Source organism: Solenopsis invicta, chromosome 3, assembly GCF_016802725.1.
Source record: "Solenopsis invicta isolate M01_SB chromosome 3, UNIL_Sinv_3.0, whole genome shotgun sequence".
NCBI classification, from domain to species: Eukaryota; Metazoa; Arthropoda; class Insecta; order Hymenoptera; family Formicidae; genus Solenopsis; species Solenopsis invicta.
This window is the reverse complement of record NC_052666.1, coordinates 9,782,541-9,805,415: the sequence shown is the minus strand read 5'-3', so window position 1 is coordinate 9,805,415 and position 22,875 is coordinate 9,782,541. Positions and strand designations below refer to the sequence as shown.

General features: G+C 39.7%; 1 protein-coding gene and 1 pseudogene across 1 annotated transcript; one reads left to right on the top strand and one right to left on the bottom strand.

The window, feature by feature from the left end:
- Nucleotides 1–1,343: 1,343 nt before the first annotated feature.
- On the top strand, nucleotides 1,344–4,193 carry LOC113006079 (myb/SANT-like DNA-binding domain-containing protein 3). The gene is made up of 6 exons (XM_039447535.1): nucleotides 1,344–1,652; nucleotides 1,765–1,875; nucleotides 1,963–2,111; nucleotides 2,433–2,574; nucleotides 3,290–3,294; nucleotides 3,807–4,193. Exons 1-6 carry the CDS (start codon nucleotides 1,358–1,360, stop codon nucleotides 4,191–4,193), a joined length of 1,089 nt encoding a protein of 362 aa, XP_039303469.1. The 5' UTR covers nucleotides 1,344–1,357.
- Nucleotides 4,194–4,829: 636 nt separating this feature from the next.
- Nucleotides 4,830–6,810, bottom strand: LOC113003658 (annotated as a pseudogene).
- Nucleotides 6,811–22,875: the final 16,065 nt, after the last annotated feature.

Sequence of the window (22,875 nt, the reverse complement as noted above, 5' to 3'; positions counted from 1 at the left end):
ACGAGACAGCCAATCACGCGCGCTCGGAACAGCGCGGCGAGAACATACTCGGCGAACTTTCGCTAACGGACCGCAATTAATTCAAACGCAATGCGATCCAAGATACCCGGTGACGGCAATGCCGTCGTCGCGGTCACAATGCACAATTCTCGCGAAGACGCGCGACACGACAACGCACCGATAACGCGGACGGTCGTGTGATCACGGCCGTAACACGACTCGCGCACGTGCGCGAGGGCTTTGCGGCTTCCCGGGAAGCCGGTCGTCCGCGTGCTTCTACGGCGGGACAGCCAACGTACACGCGGCAGCCGACAGCTGGATGCCTCTACAAGGTCTCACGCTTGAGGTGGAGGGCCGACCAAACACCAAGAAGCAAGGTGCGTTCAATCGCCACGCGGCGGACGCACTCGCACACGAACCCAATGGCTCCACCTCAGAACGCGAGCCGGTCGACACCGACAGCTCGTGGCTTTACACGAAGGTTAGAGGGTCACCTCGACTTCCGCACGGTCCTCCTTCGGGTCCTCGGGTGTCCTCAACTCGCTCGCCAAGGCCGGGCACTCCTTCCGATAGCGGACAGGCCGATAGCTGACCGATATCTCGCACTCGCTCGCTCGTTTCCACACACGCTCAGTTCGCCGGGTCGCACGCAAAAGCCGAGAGGATCGCGCTCGATGCGCGATCGATGAGCGCTACCCCTCCTACAGGGTGCGCGATATCCTTGCGCCTAGCGGCGCGGCCTATCAGCGGCCGCCCTTATCTAGCCGTGACGTCACGGCAGCGCAGTGTCGGGTCTCCGCAGGTGTCGTGCGGTCCCCGTCGGCATCCGACATCCTCGTTGTTCTCGTCGTCCCTGCGGACGATCGCAACAGAATTTCCCCGCGACGATTCTTCGCCGCTACCATTCTCGACGGACAGCCGGCATTCGACGGCCCTACTCCTGGCCGTTCGTCCGCCCTGGCCTGTCCCTCGGCTGCGCCAATTGCGAGCCTCTTTTGCGTGGCGCATCGCTGTCACCACGTCGAGTCTCGTCCTTCTCTCCGCCGTCGGTTTTCCGTGCGCCGGCCCTGGACGATCGCCTTCTCCTTGTCCTGCGGCGGCCCATCCTCCTCGCTGCGGCTGGTCCTTAGGCGACGTTTGTCGAGGTGCCCGCGGATACATGAAATGAGCCGCGAATAAATAAATAAAACCAATACGCGCCGCAGTCCCGCCGGAGATCTCGCTCTCTCGCTGAGTGCCCGACCCGGTCCCACGCGCCTCCCTGCGCTATGCTCAGGCGGAGGACGAAGTGGCGAGGCAGATAAAACTGCCACGTCACAATATATATATATATAATATAAAAATTAAACAATTATATATGAGTGAAAACAAAATGGCAAACAAACCACGTAAACGTGCTCAGAATTTCTCCGAAGCGGAAAAAATATGTTTAATAAATTTAATACAACAATATAAGGACGTTCTGGAAAATAAAAAATCTGATGCGGTAACCTCAAAGGATAAAGACAAATGTTGGAAAGTGATAGAACATTTATTTAATAGTAGATCTTCGGGCGAATTTCGAAATTCTGAAGTTTTGAAAAGCTGCTGGGATAATTTAAAGAAAAAAACAAAATTTTTTGCTGACGAAAAAATGCAAATATATAAAACAGGTAAATATATATTATTTTACGTTTTTTTTTTATAGCATTAGGATAAACAAATAATAATTTACTAAAATATATTTTTAAATAATAAAATTCTATGTTATTATTTTAACATTAGGTGGAGGACCTTATGTTTCCAAATCAGATGTGATTCTGGAACGTGCTCGAGAGATTATTAAACCTTCAGTTGACGGTTTAACTAACAACTTTGATAGTGATGATATAACAGGTAAAACATGTTAAATGGATATCACTGAAAGCTATATAATAATGTATATATGTATCAAATATATTACATGTATTTCTACTTTTGTAGATAACAATATAAATCCGTGCAAACTTCCTTGCACAAATTTAAATAAAAATTTAAATGAAACAAGTGATGATGATTATACTATGCTTGAATGGCTCGATCAAAATAATGATAATACCAATGATAGCCTGCATGAAAATGATGTACTAAATGTAAGTATTAAAATATATATGTATTAAGGTCTAAATTTATCATAGTTTCTCAGATCTCATTACCAGTAGTCTTATCTTGTATACTATGTTTTGCCATACGCGAGACATAGACAGATTTGAGATCTGGAAAATGTCTATGAATTCGAACCTAATATATATTATATTATTATTAAAAATATTTTATCTCGTTGAAAAAGCAAATGCAGAAAATTACAAAAAAACCAATATAATAACTAAACGTTCATGATCTTTTTAAATGTATTTTATTATCCAAACACACGCAAGTTTAACAATTAATATATTAAACGTATTAATTTTTAGTTATTTAAAAAGCAAAGCACCGCTGGCATGGAGAAAGCAATGGAAGACGATACTGAAAGTGACATTAATTTAGAGTTAAACACAAATAATTTACATTGTAACAAAACGCCCCTCCACCTCGCGCGCACGGCCACTCCACTCCGTCCACCCGAGCAATACACCGGCAGAACGCCACGTGCGCGCACCGAGCTAACCTGCCGTCGCGATCACGCGGCAGCACGCGCGCCGCCCGTGGCGTTCGGCAACGCTCCCACTCCGGGCCAGCCGACCGAACGCACGGATTGGTCCGCCCAACCGTGCGTTCGGATATATAAGCCGGCAGTGGGAACGCCGAGACAGATCTTCCCGGTCCGCCGAATCCGACAGGTCGAGTATCCTCGACCGCACTCCGACTCCCAAGAGGACGAGAATACTCACCTCATCCTGACTCCCCTCGACGAGCATCATCGTCGTTCCGGCTAGCCGAGTATCCTCGGCTAATCCTGTCCTACCGAATACCGTACACAGCCAATCACGGCGAGCATCCTCGCCGTGCTCCGTAACCGAGTATCCTCGGCGAATCACCGCCCACGACGAGCATCCTCGTCGAGTCCGCAGGCTGGGTATCCCTAGCCAATCCCATCCGTCCTCTCCCTCAGGGAAGAGTCTCTCGTAACCTAAAGCCTCGTCAGGGCATCCGCGTCCTGACGAGAACTTCGCCTCTTTTTGCACGAGGCGGCTCGGGCGAGACGCGGAATCGTCGCCGTCGCTCCGATCCCGCGTTCCGCGGCTCCCCGACCCCCCCCGGACACCGAGTCCGTTTCAAACCACGCGATTTAATTTAAGTTAGAGTTACATGTATTCTTATGATTTCGTAGTTCTAGTACTTCCGTTCTTATTTTGTCTCATTATAAGTTAGAATTATCTTTTGTCACTTTGCCGATTCATCTGTACTCTCGCGGTTATTAATTCTTGTTTCGAACTTCAGTCTTGGCTCTCGCCTAGCGCGCTCGTTAGCCCACGCGTCACCGCGCGCCCATCGTTACCACCGCTCGCCATTCCGACCGCGCAGCGGCAATTGGTCGCCGCGACCACCGTGAGCCAATCGCGTCCCCGCTAAGGCTGGGTCCACTTGTCACGAGGCGTTAGACGCAATCAGCTATGAGGCTACATGTAAATATCACATCCAAATAAAGATCTAGTATTTTTATTAACTAAATACCGAGTGCGATTATTACACCGAACCCGACCAATCCGGCGAGCTTATCCGCAACCGTATCCTGACACCTACCAGAACCGCACGAAAACCACCAGCGTTACAACATGTAAGTTTAAATAAAATTTTGTTTTTTTTTTCACATATTTCTTATTATTGTATGTATGTTTTTGTTTTAGCGCACTGATAACAAGAATTTAGAAAGCAAACTGCAACAATCGAAACAAAACATTGATAAAACATCTGCAGTAGGAGTACTAACAAGTAATATAAGTACTCCACTTAAAAGAAGAAAGCTTTTGGACAGTTCAGGAAATAAAGAACGGTATAAGAAACAAGAATCTATAATTTCGAAAATAGCACAGTGTAATATATTAGGAGACTCAAAAATAGAACTTGTGCAATTTATGATAGAAGATTTAAAGAAGAAAAGCGATGTTGAGATAGACATATTGAAAACGCAACTCCAAAAAGAGAAATTGGAAGTACAAATATTGCAAAAGGAACTAGAATTAATAGAAAATATATTACAAAGCAAGCAACAAAAGTTAATGTTTAATGTTTAATTTTTAATTTCTTTTATAATTCTTTAATTTCTTTTTTAATTTTTTAGTTTCATGTAAAAGACTGATATACTTCATACATTTTATAATAATTTGAAATCATTTGATAAAAAAATATTTAATTTCTTTTGTTTGCGCAACACAATATTTGTTTGCATATTCCAATGTAAGCCAGAAATGCATATTTTTGCCAATATTTGTTCTTGCTAATATTAAAAGTTTGATTAACATATTCTTGCCAAACGTTTTGAAAAATAATAAGAAAATCTATTCGCATTGTGATCATAATGTGATGTAATAACATATTTTAATTTAAAAAGTAAATTTTAAAGAAAAATGTTCCTGTTTTTATGATATTAAAATAATAATAAATATATGTTTTGTTAAATACTAAATATATTTAAAATGTGATCATAATGTAATGTAATAACATATTTTAATTTAAAAAGTAAATTTTACAGAAAAATGTTCCTGTTTCTGTGATATTAAAATAATAATAAATATATGTTTTGTTAAATACTAAATATATTTAAAATAAAATATATAACTATATGTTATAGAATAATATACATAAAATATATATGTATATTTGAAATAAATATATCGAACTAATATATTATATAATGGTAGCAACTAATATGTAGTTGGTAGCTTTTTATTTAATCCTCTATTGTCATATACATACACACAAATATTTATCTGCAAACATTATTTATGACTTTATTTCCAATATATCTTCCTATAGATACAAATTTAGTACTCTATTGCAACAAGCTGAAAAAGAAAAATATATTTCTTATATAAAAATATATATTAATATTGAATAACTTATATACATTATTTATATTAAGATACAATCACATTGATATATATGTATAACTGTGTATTAATATACATACAAACTACAAATATCAAAGCGTTACTTTTACATAAAAGCTTGCTAACATACTTGGTAAAGTAGTTATGAATTATTTCTGTTCGAGTTTCTGCACCATTAATTTCGTTGTTATTAATTCTATCGTTGATAACATTACATGCTGCTAACATATCATCCCATGGTGCGGGTAAATCCAAATCTGGGTCGATATCTGGCACCGCATCATTATTTCTTCTGGCAATATTATGAAGTACTGCTGTAGCAACAATGATAGGCATTATTCTGCATAAATGGTACCGCATACCAAGTGCTAGGATTGGAAATCTTCTTTTCCAGATACCGAATAAGCGCTCTATTAGATTTCGTGTACGAATATGTGATTCGTTGTAAAGTCGTTCTGCAGCAGTTTGTGGATTTAACAACGGAGTTACAAGATACTGCTTTGAAGGATAAGCAGAGTCTCCTAGTAATAAACTATTGCCGTATGCTCCATCTTCAAAGTTTGCTCGCAAGCGACTGTTATTAAAAATAGTGCTATCGTGCACTGATCCTTGCCAACGAGCAATTACATTAGTTATTTCTAAATTACTATTACATACTGTTTGGACGTTTAAAGAAAAGTAACCTTTTCTATTGCGGAATAATTCAGCATTTTCCCCACCTGTAATAAGCATAATATAAGTGTAATAGGATAATAAATTTATTTAAATTAAGATAAACAAAGAATACTATATCTCATGATAACTTTTACCAAATGATTCGACACGTATATGTGTACAATCTATGCAGCCAATAATTCTTGGAAAGCGAGCAATATTATAAAAACGCAATTGTTCTTTTCTTATGTCTTGTTCGGTACTTGGGAATTGAATATATCGAGGTCGTAGCCTGGCAATAGCTGCACTGACTCTGTGAACTATATAATGGGCAGACGTTGTGCTTACACCAGAAAAATCACCCATCGTTATGAGGAATGAACCAGTAGCATACATGCGAAGTGTTAATAATAATTGTACCATAGGAGATATGGCATTATTCCTAAAAAAAAATATATATATATACATATTTATTATATATTTTTCTTAATGCTTACAAATTAGTTATTATATTTTACACAATAAGTTCTTTACAATTTTTTTGAAAAGAGGCTGATAGCATCATTATAATTGACAAATAAATTTAATTTGGAATATTAATTATTTCTAGCTTCAATTTATAACTACTTTCAGATAAACTGTGTTCGACACGCAGTTACGAATAAACTCAAAAATATAATTTGTTATTGCATATAAGAAAAAAAATTATTGCAACAAGAACTAGCTCCTCGACTTTCTTGGTGTTTTATAGTTACTAAAAAATTCAATTGTACAATTTTAACTTACCGATTAGTAAAAAATTCTAATTCTTCTCTAATTTATTCTAATATTAATAACACAGATTGTTTATTTAATCGAAATCGCATCTTAAATTCCAAATCATCTAATTCTTCAATATAATTTATACGTTGCTTAAATTTCTTTCTTCTTCGGTGTTGTACTTCATAATATTCATCATCGGAGGATGATAATATGATATTGAATAAATTTGCCATATCTAAAAATATAGATCACAGAGTCATAAAGAATTGCTTTCTTATTTCAGATAGGCTAGTTACTTTCTTAACTGGAGCAGTAAAAGAGATTAAACGGCCAAAATCGGCCGTTTAGATTGAACTCAGTTTACATAAGTTTAAACTTAAACAAATCGTTGGTTGAAACCAATATTTTACTAAACTTAGGTTAACTGAATGTCACTAGGGATTAAATATTTAAACTACGTTGGTAGAAACGGGCGTTAATGTGGCACCCAATATGTTGAGCTACTTCACGAGCGGTTAAAATTATTGTTTAAATTGATTGCATTGTTTATTATTAGTTTATAATTATTATATTGTTTAGTTACATTGTTTGTTTGGTTAAATTGTTTATTATATTGATTGGTTATATTGTTTGTTTGATATTATTTGATATTATAAAACAATAAATAATATTGTTCCAAATTTGTTTGCGTTTTAATTTATACGTCATATAAAATTCTAACTTGAATACAAAACATATACTATTGCGCAAATAAATAAAAATTAATTAAGTAATAAAAATTAATTGACCTAAAAAAACCTAGATTTTTATCTGTAATGTCCGTTTTTTTTTAGTGTATATAAAAGTTAGATTAAGTTAGATTCATCTAAGCAAATCATCTCAGTAGATCAAGTTTTTATTAGTATTAATATGGTGCAATGTTTAATTTCCGAGAAAGAAGGAGGTGCCAATTTAGAAGATCTATGCCGGATTGATGACTTGTCTCTATAACGTATGTTAATTTTCTATAAAAGTTTGAATTAATTTTTAATAAAATAGATAACTCTAATAATAATTGCATTTTTTACAATTATAGGTCTTTTCTTCTATTGAGGACGGCAAACTAGTGTTTGGAGGCCTAAAGGCACAAGATTTCAGTAACAGTATTCACATATAATTTTTGTAAGATGGTCCATCAACAAAATCAGGGTGGATAAAATGTTTAAAAGTTATTTTCATCTTTTCATAATTGAAATTCGCATCGAAAACAAATGTAGAAAATATTTTTATTAATGTTCAAGTGTAATTGATTTTTCAGAATTTTTTCAAAATTTTGTTTAATTTGTTACTAAGAAAATCGTGAAAATGTAAAAAAAATCTATTTTATCGCTCTATCTTGGTCACGTCTCCATATAGAAATTTAAAATTTGGTATGTAAGCGTCTTTTCATATAAATTATCTTAGAAAAAAGGGGCAACTCAAAAAACCATGGGGGCATTTTCACCATACTTATTCGGCTAGGCCCTTTGTAGAGAATTGTGAGCAAGGAATAAGGACCCATACAGCACAGAAAATTCCAGCAACATTGCAGCAACGTTGCAATGTTGCAGATTGCAATGCAATATTACGGAGACATTGCAGAAACATAAATTAACAATATGCCTGCAATATCGCTTGACATATGCCAGTAATATTCCAGAAACATTGCAATATCATAATTTTTTAATAAAGTAGTGGCAATAAAGAGCCAAAGCAGAATATTCGCGTATAATAATATATTAATTTAACTCATCCATAATTATTCATCCGCATTTAGCAAACTAAGATCGGGCGACGTTACTAAATTTTCCGCTGAATCTCTACATTCCCTAAGAATACAACCGTCCATATATCGACTGTAAGTCGACTCATCCAAGTCAAGCTTTCAAAGTTGACTGCAAATCGACTTTGCATAGACGTCTGCAAACATCCTTCAAATGTTGACTCTAAGACGTCTAGAAAAAGGCATGCGATCCACAGTGGTGCTGTGTGCATCATAGTATTGTTAAGAAACATAAATATTTATATCAATAGATGAAATAAGTCCATATATGAAGAAACCTCGATCTACAGCCCAATGAACAAACAATATTTTTTAATTGTTTTTTTTAATAAAAATTTTTTTATATTTAATTTAATTATTGTATTATATTGATATATATTTTTTAATTGCATCTTATTTAAACAAATAACAGAAAAGTTATTCCAGATGCTATTCTGCATTTGCAAAATTAGTAAAAAAAACTATAATTTAATAGCATGTGCTGGGATTAGAAAGTATGCTGAAGACAGACTTGATGAGTATAACTTTATTATAATGCAAGTATATTACTGAAAAGACTCTTGTAAGCGATAACAAGCGTAACACAAGAGAGTAACAACACACAAGAGAGAGGGGGGGTCTGTAAACTTTATGGCGTAAAAAGAACTACGGCATTTCAGTGCTGACAACACGCTTACACCAATATGTGTGTTACCAATATAATAAGTCTAACAAACTAATTAAGTGAATAATAATAATTTGAATGTAAATGAATTAATTCAACACTCCTCCTCATTCAAATTTCCATCAGACTGCAAGTCTCTCGTAATTTTACGATTCGATTGGCTGACAATGGTTTCGTCAATAGATCAGCAACCATGTTTTCTGTTGGGCAATAAACACATTTGATAGTTCCCTTGTCTACATGATCCTTGACAAAATATGCATGCACATCAATGTGCTTTGAACGATTTGACAGCTTCTCTTCTTTGATTAATTTCAAGCAGCTCTGATTATCCTCATAGATGGTTGTTGGGTCCTCTTCCGGCTGCTTAAAGTCTCTCAATAATCGACGAATCCATAGCGCTTCACTGCTTGCCTCTGATAGTGCAATATATTCAGCTTCCATGGATGATTTAGCAACACAAGTTTGTCTCTTGCTACACCAGCTGATCACTCCATCAAAATACTTAAAAACGTAGCCGGTAGTCGACTTGCGTTGTTGCAACGCGACGTCTTCTGCCCAATTTGCATCGGCATAACCGACGAGGCCAGTATTACAATTGATGCCACCAAGCATCAACGAAAGGTCTGCTGTACCCTTGAGATATCGAAGAATACGCTTTAGTTCATTCCAATCTTCCTGTGTTGGTTTTGTCACCTTTTGTGCCAAGATTGTCACACTCGCTGATATGTCTGGTCTTGTATTCACAGCGATGTAAAGCAAACAACCAACTAATTTACGATAATTTTCGTTATCTATAAGTAACTCAGAATTTCCACCTTTGCCGTGCTGACACGCTGATTGGAACATTCGAAGTTTTTGCTTCCATCATACCGAAATCTTTGATGATCTTCATGATGTACCGCTTGTGATTGAGTGCGAAGTTTCCATTGGTGTCCCGTTTAATTTGCAAACCAAGATAATTACGGACATCTCCAAGATTTTTTATTTTGAATTTTGCGCTTAAAATCTTCTCGCATTCTTCTAACATATTATCATCTTCGCTGGCAACAATCAAATCATCGACGTAGATTAGTACGTAACAGATCTTACCTTTATTATACTTAATATACAGGCATGGATCATTTTTGCTTTGTATGTAACCCGCAGCTGTAAGTGTTTGATGAATTTCCTGATTCCACACTCTAGCGGATTGTCTCAAGCCGTATATACTCCTCCTCAAGAGACAAACCTGATGTTCTCTTCCTTCTTCTGTGAAGCCGGGGGGTTGTTTCATGTAGATTGTTTCACTTAATTTTCCGTTTAGAAACGCTCTTAGCATCGAGATGAATAACTTTCATTTGCTTTCTGGCTGCAACGGTGAATAAGATCCTGTATGTTGCATGTTTTACCACTGGAGCAAACACTTCATCATACTCGATTCCATATTTTTGGGAGAAACCTTGTGCAACCAGTCGTGCTTTGAATATTTCATTTTCTCCATAGGATTTTATTTTATATACCCATTTGCATCCAATTGCACGACGATCCTTCGGTAGGTCTACAAGCTCCCACGTTTCGTTTTCCTTAAGTGACTTAATTTCATTCTTCATTGCTTGAATCCAATCATTCTTTTGTTCGGAACTGATTGCTTGATTGTATGTTTTTGGCTCGACTTTTTCTTCCTTGATGACGTTGATTCTTTTTTCAGTGTAACGACATGGTGGTACCCCTAAATTCGATCTTGTAGACCGACGAAGTTCTGGTATTCTGATTTCATTTTCATTGTTAACAGGGACGTGTTCATTAATATCTCGTTGAGCTATCGGTGATTGCTGAAGATCTCTAAATGCATCACTCGTTGCTGGATCGTTTTCTTCTATTGTTTCGTCTTCATCGGCACTGTAGAATTCATCTTCAGGTAGATGCGTAATTGTGACTTCATTCTCCTCCTTAAACTGATCTTGATTAATCTTCCAATCGCTGTCCTTGTAGACGAATTTGGCATCTCGACTTATGACTACTTTTGCACTTGATGGAACGTAGCACCTATATGCTTTTGAGATCGCATCATAGCCAACAAAAATTGCCTCGGTTGCTTTCGAATCAAGTTTCCTCCTCTTTTCATTAGGTACGTGTACGTAACATTTCGATCCAAATCGTTTGAAAGAATTTAGATTAGGTTTAGTACCATACCAATTTTCAAACGGTGTTCGTACAATGTCCCTGGCTGGCAAACGATTTTGTATGTAATTTGCCATTACGACTGCTTCGCCCCAAAATTTATTTTCCAGCTTAGCTTCCAAGATCATGCATCTTGCCATCTCGAGGAGAGTCCTGTTTTTACGCTCGGCCGCGCCATTCTGCTGTGGACTATACGGTGCCGTTCTTTGATATTGAATGCCTTCTTGATCCAAAAACTTGATGAATTCGACACTCATGTACTCTCCTCCTCTATCTGTGCGAATTAATTTTGGTTTACGATTAAACATCTTCTTGCACATCTCCACGAATTCTCTAAATCTACCAAAAACTTCCAATTTTTCTTTAATAAGGTAGACAGCAGTAAATTTAGAATAGTCATCAATAAAGGTGAGAACGTACCTTTTACCAGATGGTGTCGCTGTCTGCATGGGCCCACAGACATCAGAATGAATCAAGTCTAACTTTTCTTTTGCTCGATTATTCGAACTGGGAAATTTCATCCTGCTCATCTTACCTTTAAGACATACCTCGCAGTTTAATATATTGTTACATTCCTTGCTGCATTCGTCAAAATGAATACCGTTGACAAGATCGCTTGATGGCAATGTCTTCACTAGCTGGATGTCTCTATGGCCAAGAATACTATGCCATTTGTGAACGCAGTTCTTCATTGGTTCCGGATCCGGATTACTTATTGCATATATTACATTTGGTGTTTTCAGCTTGTATAGATTTCCACAAGGTTCTCCTAATGCAACTTGTACTCCGTCGCATGCACGAACGATACAGCATTCATCATTGTGGAAAGTCACCGTATAGCCCATTTTGTTTAAACGTCGTACAGAAATAAAATTTCCTTATATATCTGGTACATACAATACATTTTTAATCGTAACCTCAACAATGTCACCAGATTTATTCATAAATTTTGCATCGACTGTTCCTTTACCGACTGCAGTTACTTTATAACCATTTGCTACGTAGATGCTTTCGGAATGCTTTTTCATGTCGGTAAAAATTTCACGTCTACTCACTATGTGATTAGTTGCTCCACTATCAACCAACCAGCCGTCACTATTAAACGTCATTGCTGCGAATAAATGTTGAGCACTGCCGCTAGCTTCTGCCGAATTTACCTGTTGCTGAATCTTACTTTGTTGTTCTTGACTCTTTTTCTCTTTATGCGCAAGTAACTTACGGCAATCCTTTTTCCAGTGGCCTTTGCGCTTGCAGAAAAGACATTTCGACTTGCTCACGTCAAATGCTTCACCTTTTGCATTTGATGATCCTTTGGTTGACGAACTGATCCTTAATACAGCCTCAGTATTATTATCACGGCTTCGTTCGAGACGTTTTCTATATTCCGCAATCACAGCCGAGCAAACAACACTTGATGTTAATTCATCTTTGCGATTCTCTAAAGTTGTAACTAATACATCATAGCTTTCAGGTAGTGAACTGAGAATTGTAACACACAAAATTAATTCCTTGCTTTAAATCATCTCCATAAGCTATGAAGCGTTGAAATAATTCCGTCATTTTAGTTACGTGAGATTCTACATTACCGCCTTCGTCTAATCGTGTTGTCATGAGCTGTCGCAGGATGCTCACTTTGTTGTTCGGCGTGTTCTTTTCGTGAAAATCTTGCAAGTTCTTCCATGCACTTTTCGCTGTATCGCAACTTCTGATGTGTTGAATCTGGTCGTCCTCAATGTTCAATGCAATTGCAGTGTGTGCCTTTTCATCCTTTTGCGTCCAGTCTTGTGTAACCGGATTTGGCGCATCTGCTGTAATTACTGTCCAAACGCCCTTCTCGATTAATAACATCTTCATCTTGTATCGCCAGTTAAAATAATTTCCATTATTCAACTTCGTTATAATATACTTCGATTCCGACGTCATCGTTTTTATGCAGTCTGTCGTTTTATAGGTTAAGTCAATTCACTTGAACTCTTTCAGTCTTCAAAGCACTACTTTCGAGGGACTGGGCCCATAACCTAATAGCATGTGCTGGGATTAGAAAATATGCTGAAGACAGACTTGATGAGTATAACTTTATTATAATGCAAGTATATTACTGAAAAGACTCTTGTAAGCGATAACAAGCGTAACACAAGAGAGTAACAACACACAAGAGAGAGGGGGGGTCTGTAAACTTTATGGCGTAAAAAGAACTACGGCATTTCAGTGCTGACAACACGCTTACACCAATATGTGTGTTACCAATATAATAAGTCTAACAAACTAATTAAGTGAATAATAATAATTTGAATGTAAATGAATTAATTCAACATAATTTTATATTTGTTTATATAAATATTGTGCTTTAATTATACATATTTCATTTTTTCGATAACGTATATTGACCTGATCTACCAGTTATATACACATATCAGCATAAAGTGTTCACAGGTCATCATGAGGAATCAGTTCGCAGCGATCACGGAGGTCAAGCAACGTTCACCAGAGTCGCGACTTGGATGGGTGACCGCTTGAAATTTCCGAAAAAATATTCCCGAAATTTTTTTTTGTGAAAAATGTTTTTAAAATGTTACACAAATATTGTTTTGTTTATTGAAATTATGTGATGTAATAATATTTATGTGAATATTTTGGAAAAATGGGATGTTTTAATGCAATATTTCAAAAAGCGGACATCTTAATGTTGCAGCAATGTTTCGCAATCAAAATGCAATATTACAATAAAATCATTCTGCAATGTTTTTGCAATCTCTCTGTGCTGTATGGGGATTCGATCAGCACAGAACTTATTAATCCAGCATATAAATAACGTATGGAACAGCATTTGTGACAAACCTGAAATATGCCAGCACCTATCGCTGTCAATGTGAATCAGGCTACAGCGGGTCATTAATAACAAAGACTATTGGATTCATTACTATTTAGTCACGGCGTCCAACGATCCATGAATGTCCATGAATCCTGAAATTGTCCTGGAATTTAATGTATCCTGGAAAACGCCTGAAATTTCAAAACTGGCCTGGAATTTTTGTCATTTTCCTAAAATTTAATGTTTAAAATTATAAAATAGATTGTAGTAAAAAAATTATCGTATTAATTATTAACTTTTAATTATTAAAATAATATTTATTTATAATATTATTTATTACATTAATTTTTAATTTCAAATTATTAATTTTGCTAAAACGGTAAAAAAATTTGTATAGGGAGGGTTTATAATTTAATATAAATTCAGATATTTGCTATCCCAAGACTACGATCTTCGCTGAGATCGGATGCGAAGCAATAATACAAAGAAATTTAATTCTACTAACCTACATTCTTAACATGGTTAGTGTCTGAAATACCTTATGATTCTGAGACATCTGGTATTTTTGATGATTCGGAGACATCTGAGACTTTTCTGTGATTGCCTCCAATAAAATAATTATCGTCATAAACACTCCGTTGGTGACTATCCTTACATTTATTAAGGAATACGGTAATATCTTGCACCAAGTTTTATTATTACCTGTAATTGTGAAAAAAACATCTCACAAAGCATATTTTCTTATGGCCAAATAATCGCACTTTTTATTTTCAAAACTACAACTTATCTGATATATCAAAGACTTCGATCCGCTTCCTTTCAATTAAGCTTTGAAATATTTCTGAAATTTCACCGATCAAAACTGAGGTTACATCGACCGGCTGTCAAAACATAATTTACTAACACTACGATACATTCATGTATCGCTGACGCAGCATCCGGTTATAATAGACATGAACGTAAAAATAACTAAGAACAAAACATGGACCCTAGAATCGGACCCCAGGCATACCTGGCACGAACTGTACATTAGTGAGTCAATATCATTTATGGTAAATGGAGTCGAGGAATGCTTACTTGGTCGAAATGAATGCATTAAACTTAAATTGATTGCAAGATGTAATCAAGTGATTGACAGTACTACTGTGAAGCCTTTACAGGAATTCCCAGAATTATTCAAAGGGCTAGGTCAGTTTACCACACCATACAAAATAAAAATAAAAGAAGATGTTAAACCTTTCTGTCTGACGCAACCGAGAAGAGTACCAATACCATTATTGCCAAAATTAAAAGAAAAGCTGAAGGAGATGCAAGAAATGGGAGTCATCAAACCAGTGGACAAGCCAACGGAGTGGTGTGCAGGACTGGTTATAGTAAAAAAACCAAATAATGATATACGAATATGCGTGGACCTTACATTTCTGAATAACGCTGTGGAAAGAGAAAATTACCCAATGCCGGTAGTAGATCGTACAATCAATTTAATGCCTGGAGCGAAATACTTTAGTAAACTGGATTGTGTATCCGGATTTTGGCAAATTCCACTAACGGAATCTTCAAAACTATTAACAATGTTTATTACACCATATGGCAGATATTATTTTAATCGCTTGCCTTTTGCAATATCATCAGCTCCAGAACATTATCAAAAACAACTTTCACGTTTAATAGAAGGATTAGAAGGAGTAATAAACCATACAGACGATATTTTAGTATGGGGAAGTACAAAAGAAGAACATGACGCACGTCTACGGAAAGTACTAAAAAGATTACAGGAACATAATGTGACACTGAATGCCGAAAAATGCATATTTGCTGTACAGGAAACAAAGTTTTTGGGTTACATTATAAGTGCAAAAGGAATATCTCCAGATCCTGAGAAAATACAAGCCATTACTAATCTACAACCGCCAAAATGTTCTACGGAATTGAGAAGCTTTCTAGGGATGGTTCAGTACCTTGCAAAATTCATACCACGATTAAGCGATTTGTTAGAACCGTTATACGAGTTGTTAAAACAGAAAAATAAATTTGAATGGAAGAGACAGCACCAAAATGCATTTACAAAGGTATTACAAAAACTGGTTTCATCTCCATGTCTGGCAATTTTTGATAAAAATTGAGAAACAATATTGACAGCGGATTCATCATCATATGATCTAGGAGCAGTGTTACGACAACAAGATGAAGAAGGAAACTGGCGACCCATTGCATACGCGTCACGTACATTGACACTAACAGAGAAAAGATACGCCCAGATAAAGAAGGAGGCATTGGCACTTACATGGGCATGTGAGAGATTCCATGAATTTGTCTACGGTTTACAATTTACGTTAGAAACGGATCACAAACAGTTATTGGCACTACTACGGAAGAAAAACCTGGATGAACTCAGTCCGAGACTACAACGCATGCGAGTAGTATGTCTATGCCGGTTCTAACTACGGGGCAACGAGGGGGATGAGGTGGGCGGGGGAAAATGTAGGTGGGGGTAGGAAGAAGGGGTAATGACGTGAACCCCGGGACTTACCCTTATCTGTTTACATAAACAGTGATAACCGTTATCTATTTATGTAGATAGTAATAACCGTTATTTGTTTATGTAAGTAGATAGGGGGTGGATGGGGGGAACCCTCATTGCTTCCGAGTTAGAACCAACATAATATATAATTCGCGGGCCTGACGTCACCGCAAGGCAATATCGCGGGCCTGACGTCACCCTTGAAATTCGCGGTGATTATTCGCGGAACTGTCCTTTTGTCGCCGCCGCCGCCGCTGCCGCGAGACAAAGGATATATATACACTACTCAAAAGAAAATAGGGAACACTTTCCAGACACCAAAAATTAGGCTTCTTCACCTGCCTCCACCCCCATCGATAGCGCAGTCGCCCGCCGTCGCCTTTCTGCCGCCACCACCGCCGCCGCCGCCACCACCACCACCCCGCCGCCACCACCACCACCCCACCACCACTCCACCACCACCTCCGCCACCACCACTAATTATGTCTTTCATCTTCGTCCTCGTCCTCCTCCTCCCCGCAGATATCGAGCATCACAGATCTTACAACATTAAACATGTTGTCTCTTAATATACTTTGGGGAATCTCAGACATAGAGATAGTTTATCATATTGTAATTTTCTCGACATTCGGCAAGTAGTTCTTCCTCCTCCTCCTCCACCTCCACCTCTTCTTTCTTCTCCTCCACCTCTTCTTTCTTCTCCACCCCCTCTTTTTTCTCTTTCTCCTCCTCCACCAATTCTTGCTGTCCCTCTTCCTCTTTTTCCTCTTTCTCTTCCTTCTGTAGTTTTTGATCTTCCTTATTCGGATTCATTTTTTTTTTAATTTTGACACGCACTTAAGATCACTCACTTGCGGCGAAGTACCTCACGGATTGAGAGCACGGCTACGACTGAGGAACAAAGGGCTGTGCGAGAGCGTCCTCCGTCGCAGCGCGTATTTACAGTTGCGTCTAATCTCGAAAGTATTGTATGACGGTCAAAGAAATAAGATGAAACATACGCCGCAACTGTATGTTGGTTAATGTATATATATATATTTAATACATTGTCGCCAGCGCTTATTTCTAGAGCGATGCATTGTCTGAGCCGTTCGAACGAGCAACTGATGTAATACGGATTGCAAATTGTGACGCTTTTTGCGATTAACGTTTCTAGAATTTTTTTTTAAGAAGAAGAAGGAGAAGTTCCTCTTCCTTCCAATAATTTCTTTGTTATCATACGAACGTATTACGACACGTTTTTCGCGCTCTAACAACGTGAAAGAAACGTATGAGAATGTAAATGAAATAAACAAAACATAAAATAACGTTGATGTAATGGAGGGGAAAGGAATAAAACGTATCTCGTATATTACATATGTTTATTCATGTAATTGTGTCCACCAATTGAAAAGTTTGAATACATTTTGCATTGCACAATGTTTATTCGTACGATGTTGTCCACATTGAAAAGTATTAGCATCATCTAGATTATTTAAATTATCCACGTCTTCGTAATCCACATCCAGGCTCTCGATGTATGCGTATTCTCGTCGACTGTCCAGAAGTAATTCTCCCAGCCATTCTCGTTTCTCGGGCTCTTTGACGTACAAAATCTCTTTGTTGTCATAATTTTCAGCACCCAGTACTGCAGTTGTAATCACTTGTCTCGCTTTCCGGTACGGAACCACTCCGTCGGTGCACCATCTTAGCCCATGGTGACAGGCAGTGAGCCAGGAAGCACAGGATTTTTCGGATTTCACCAATCCCATGGCTGGGGACTGTCAAAAATATAATGCGCGAGAACGTTTCCCCCTCTTAACGCCACAAATTCTTTTACGATGAAACCACTTAATCGTCCAAAGGGGAAACCTTGCAGATCCACGAACGTCGGCACGAACATGTCGCAGTCGAAACGAAGACTGTGGTTCATGTCGATGTATCGTATAATATATATATATGCGCAGAATTAGGTGATTTTGCGCACAATGTTTGTCAACGGGTTATATTGAATCACGCGATCGTATATTATGAGTGCATACACGCTGGTGTTCTCCGGCACGTTATCTTTAGTTTCGAATTCTATTCGCACGTCAACGGTTGCACTCTTAATCGATTCAACTTGCCGACTGCAATCAATTATTACGAACGGACCTCTGTTTAGAAAGTTGGTGACGGTGAGATTCGGCTCGAGATACTCGTATCCGAGGTAGGTTTTGCAGAAACATACAACGTACATCTCGTATAGAATAGCCCATTTGTTTTTGGCAAAATCAAGATCCATTTCGATGTAGGGATAAGATTCAGAATTCAGATAAAGTTTCACGTTGGTCAAATTGCAATGGTCGAATCGGCTCGTGTCCTCAGACATGTTATTTTTTTCGGCCGATTTGCATAGCGAAAATGACGTATCGCGGCTTCTCGAGCTGAGTAGCGGTCTTGATAGGCCACGAATGTTTGGTCGTGCGTTGCAAAAGCGGATACTCGTAAAGATCCCACGAGCAAAAAGCCATGCTGAGATATCGTCCGCTCTCGAAAGTGCGCAGCATCGAAAGTTTATTTATATCACTCAAGAGCACATGCGGCATTCGCCACTGAATTTTAAACAACTCGAGAACGGGATCCAACGCCGAATTACCCTTCAGACAATTGTTATCGTTGCGCGCTCGTATCAAGATCAACTCGTGACGAGCATTGATCACTATGCGTTTATAATCTTCGCAGAATCCCAACAGCACGTAGAGCGGGACACAGAAATTGAAATACTCGTCAGCGGTAGTCATCTGCGTTTCCCTGCCGGCATTTCGCAGAATCACGCTTTTATCGGATGACAGCGTTACATAGCGTTTTTCAGCGTGCTGGTTATGCCCACGTTTCTATTACGATCAATTTCGACGCCGTTCAACTCGTATGTTATCTCGTCAAACATAAACGCAACACAATTATTTCCCAATACCACGTCGCCGCCGCCGGGCCCCTCAGGTCTATTCTGTTTCGTAATTCTCCCCTCGATGTATAGGAAACTCACGTACAGCAATGTATACAAATCTTGTTGTTGTATGGGTATTTTTATCTCATCGCTGTGTTTTCATACGGCGAATAAGCGTGGGTTTCAATCTTGACGATTCGATCGTCAAAGATCGGCTCGTCTCCAACGTTTAGAATATCAGTCATTTTAAGATTTTTGTACCGCGAATCCCAGTGATTGTAAGAATTTAACGTTTGATGCGCTGAGCTTCTTCTTCTTCTCAGTTGACCGAGTCGGATTATCAATTGATGATGTCACCGTCCTTGTAAAGAAAGCGGTATCTCTTCGTGCGCGCTCAGCTCCACTCAACACAAGCATCTCATGTGTCACGCTCGCGTTATCGCTTTCGAACGTGCAACCTAATTGTAATCTCTTCTCCGCGAAAGTCCAACAATCGTCCGTTTTGATCGACAACTCGTATGGTGAGAATCGTAATGCTCCGTACGATTACTGGAAGGTAAATGATCTGATTTGGCTTTTCACTGAGCTTATATCCTGAAGGCACACTCGGCGAAAATTCATGAATCGTATGCACATGCGCACCGTTGTTGTATGCACCCGCAGTTAAACTGCATTCAATACGAATTATATTTACGTTAATTATGTTGATCGACTGGTCCGATTCATACCATCTACGCGGTTGCAGTACGCGCTTCGAGAATCCCAGCAGCGATCCAATGCTGTTTGATTTATTAAAGTTTATTGTGTATGCACATTTAATCTCGCACTTCATTGTGTTATAATTTGCGCGAATCACTATCGGGAACTCTTCTTCCTCGTTGTCATCATTGAACATGCCGATATCGCCGCGGACAACGTCACCGGTATCGGGTGCGTTGCGTCGTGGACGTTTCTGCGAAATTGGGCGTTTCAAAAATTCGTTTATGGCCGGCAGCTCGTACGATCCTTCGGGTATCGTAATCTCCGCATCGTCTTTGCCGAAATAGAATTTATTGTTCGAGGCGTTCACGTTCGGTATCGCGTTGTAAGTTTCAAAAAGCGTTAGACCGAGTTCGTATCCGTCATCAGTTAAATCTATCGCCGGAGAGTAATTTGCAGCGAGAACGTTGCTCTTTCCGCTCAGCGTTAGGGTAAACGACATGATGGAAAAAGCGCTCGAAGAATACTGAGACTTTGCGGTACCTCGTCGGTCTTTTAAAGATCGACAGTCTGAAGAAACCGCAAGCACATTTGTCTGCAGAAACTTTGATCGTACGTCTGATAGGACGTTTGATTGTATTCAATCGTAACATTGCTTCCGAAATGTCGCACCAGTTCTCGAGGCGGTCGAAGATTACCAAAACTATCGAAATAAATTACGCGGTTGCTCGTTTTTACGTATGCGACCCAATGAGTCCCAGGGCCCGCGATATCGTCTAGATTGACAATACCGCTTTCGTTTCTTCGTACGCCACTGGTCGGTAAAGCATTACGCATGTACACTCCTCTAAAATATGGTATGCGCATACGTTTCGCCAGACAGTTTAATTGCACATCGGTGGTCACTCCCTCGGGCATTTTTATTGTTTTTTCGACGTTTTTTTTTTCTTCGCCGATACTCCTTGTCCGCGTTTATATGGTTCAAGATACAATTCTTGTCCACGCTTGTACGGAGCAAGATAAAGCCCGCGACCTTGTTCCATTGCGCGATTGTGACGTTGCAGCTCCTCGAGCTGACGTCGCGCGGCTTTGCTGTTGTTTACCGCTTTCGCTACACCGGCTGCACCACCGATTAAAGATCCGAGACCGCTTAACATTGGCAGGATCGGTAACACACCGCCTCGTTTCGCCGACGGAAGTCGTTTTTTCATCGTTTCCTTTGTCGTTGTTTTCCTCTTTCTCGCCTTCATACCCATGCCGATCTTGGTCTTGGCCTTCATCGCTGTCCAAACGACTGCAGCGGCGGCTTTTTCGCCGATAGTCGAATCTCCTGCGATGACGCGTCCCAGCGCTTTATCGGCGAGCACCTTGTCCGCCGCGTGTCTATCGACGAGTTCGTTGCTAAGAGAGTACGCAGTATCATGTTCGCGGTACGCCGCGTCCAATGGATTTACGCCTCTGTCGCCTCTAGCTAATCGTTTCTTCAACCGAGTGCCCCGACCTCAAAACTGTGTAACAAAACGCCCCTCCACCTCGCGCGCACTGCCACTCCGCTCCGTCCACCCGAGCAATACACCGGCAGAACGCCACGTGCCCGCACCGAGCTAACCTGCCGTCGCGATCACGCGGCAGCACGCGCGCCGCCCGTGGCGTTCGGCAACGCTCCCACTCCGGGCCAGCCGACCGAACGCACGGATTGGTCCGCCCAACCGTGCGTTCGGATATATAAGCCGGCAGTAGGAACGCCGAGACAGATCTTCCCGGTCCGCCGAATCCGACAGGTCGAGTATCCTCGACCGCACTCCTACTCCCAAGAGGACGAGAATACTCGCCTCATCCTGACTACCCTCGACGAGCATCCTCGTTGTTCCGGCTAGCCGAGTATCCTCGGCTAATCCTGTCATACCGAATACCGTACACAGCCAATCACGGCGAGCATCCTCGCCGTGTTCCGTAGCCGAGTATCCTCGGCGAATCACCGCCCACGACGAGCATCCTCGTCGAGTCCACAGGCTGGGTATCCCTAGCCAATCCCATCCGTCCTCTCCCTCAGGGAAGAGTCTCTTGTAACCTAAAGCCTCGTCAGGGCATCCGTGTCCTGACGAGAACTTCGCCTCATTTTGCACGAGGCGGCTCGGGCGAGGCGCGGAATCATCGCCGTCGCTCCGATTCCGCGGCTCCCCGACCACCCCGGACACCGTGTCCGTTTCAAACCGCGCGATTAGTTTAAGTTGGATTTATTTGTATTCTTATGATTTCGTCAGTATTCTTGTAGTTCTAGTACTTCAGTTCTTATTATGTCTCTTTTTAAGTTAGAATTATCTTTTGTCACTTTACCGATTCATCTGTACATGTCGTACGACGAATTTTGCGCATTATGTCGTGCTTGTTGGCAGCGTGAGTACGGATTTCTTGTGATAGACAAGGATAGTTCGCTCACTAATGGACGATACAGAAAAGGATTTAACAAGTTCACGGTAGCGTGAAACGATTAGTCATTCTCGACACCTTGAACAGAGACGTTCATCATGGCTAATGTGCGTAATCGCGAGAAACTCGCAAAAGAGGTTGAAAAAACGAACGAGGCGATCCGCAAGAAACGTCGCGCTCTGAAAACTGGTCGAATTGAGGAAGAGATCGTGATGGAGAGACGTTTCAAGTCTATCGTTGAACCTCTGAAAGAGATTGTCGAGGAATCCCAGCCGATTAAGAAAGAGGTTAAAGATATCAAAGAGGAAAAGTCGAAACATACTAAGAAAAAACACAGGGATAGCGACGACGACGACGACGACAACGACGATGATGGAGCATCTCACAAATATTCAAAATTACCATCGGGAGAAAGGAAACGTTCTAACGCCGCGTTGGATTCACCTGTGCTT

Coding starts and splice junctions, on each gene's coding strand:
- LOC113006079 (XM_039447535.1), top strand. CDS start 1,358: ATGAGTGAAAACAAAATGGCAAACAAACCACGTAAACGTGCTCAGAAT. Junction 1,653..1,764: donor AATGCAAATATATAAAACAG/GTAAATATATAT, acceptor TTTTAACATTAG/GTGGAGGACCTTATGTTTCC. Junction 1,876..1,962: donor TGATAGTGATGATATAACAG/GTAAAACATGTT, acceptor CTACTTTTGTAG/ATAACAATATAAATCCGTGC.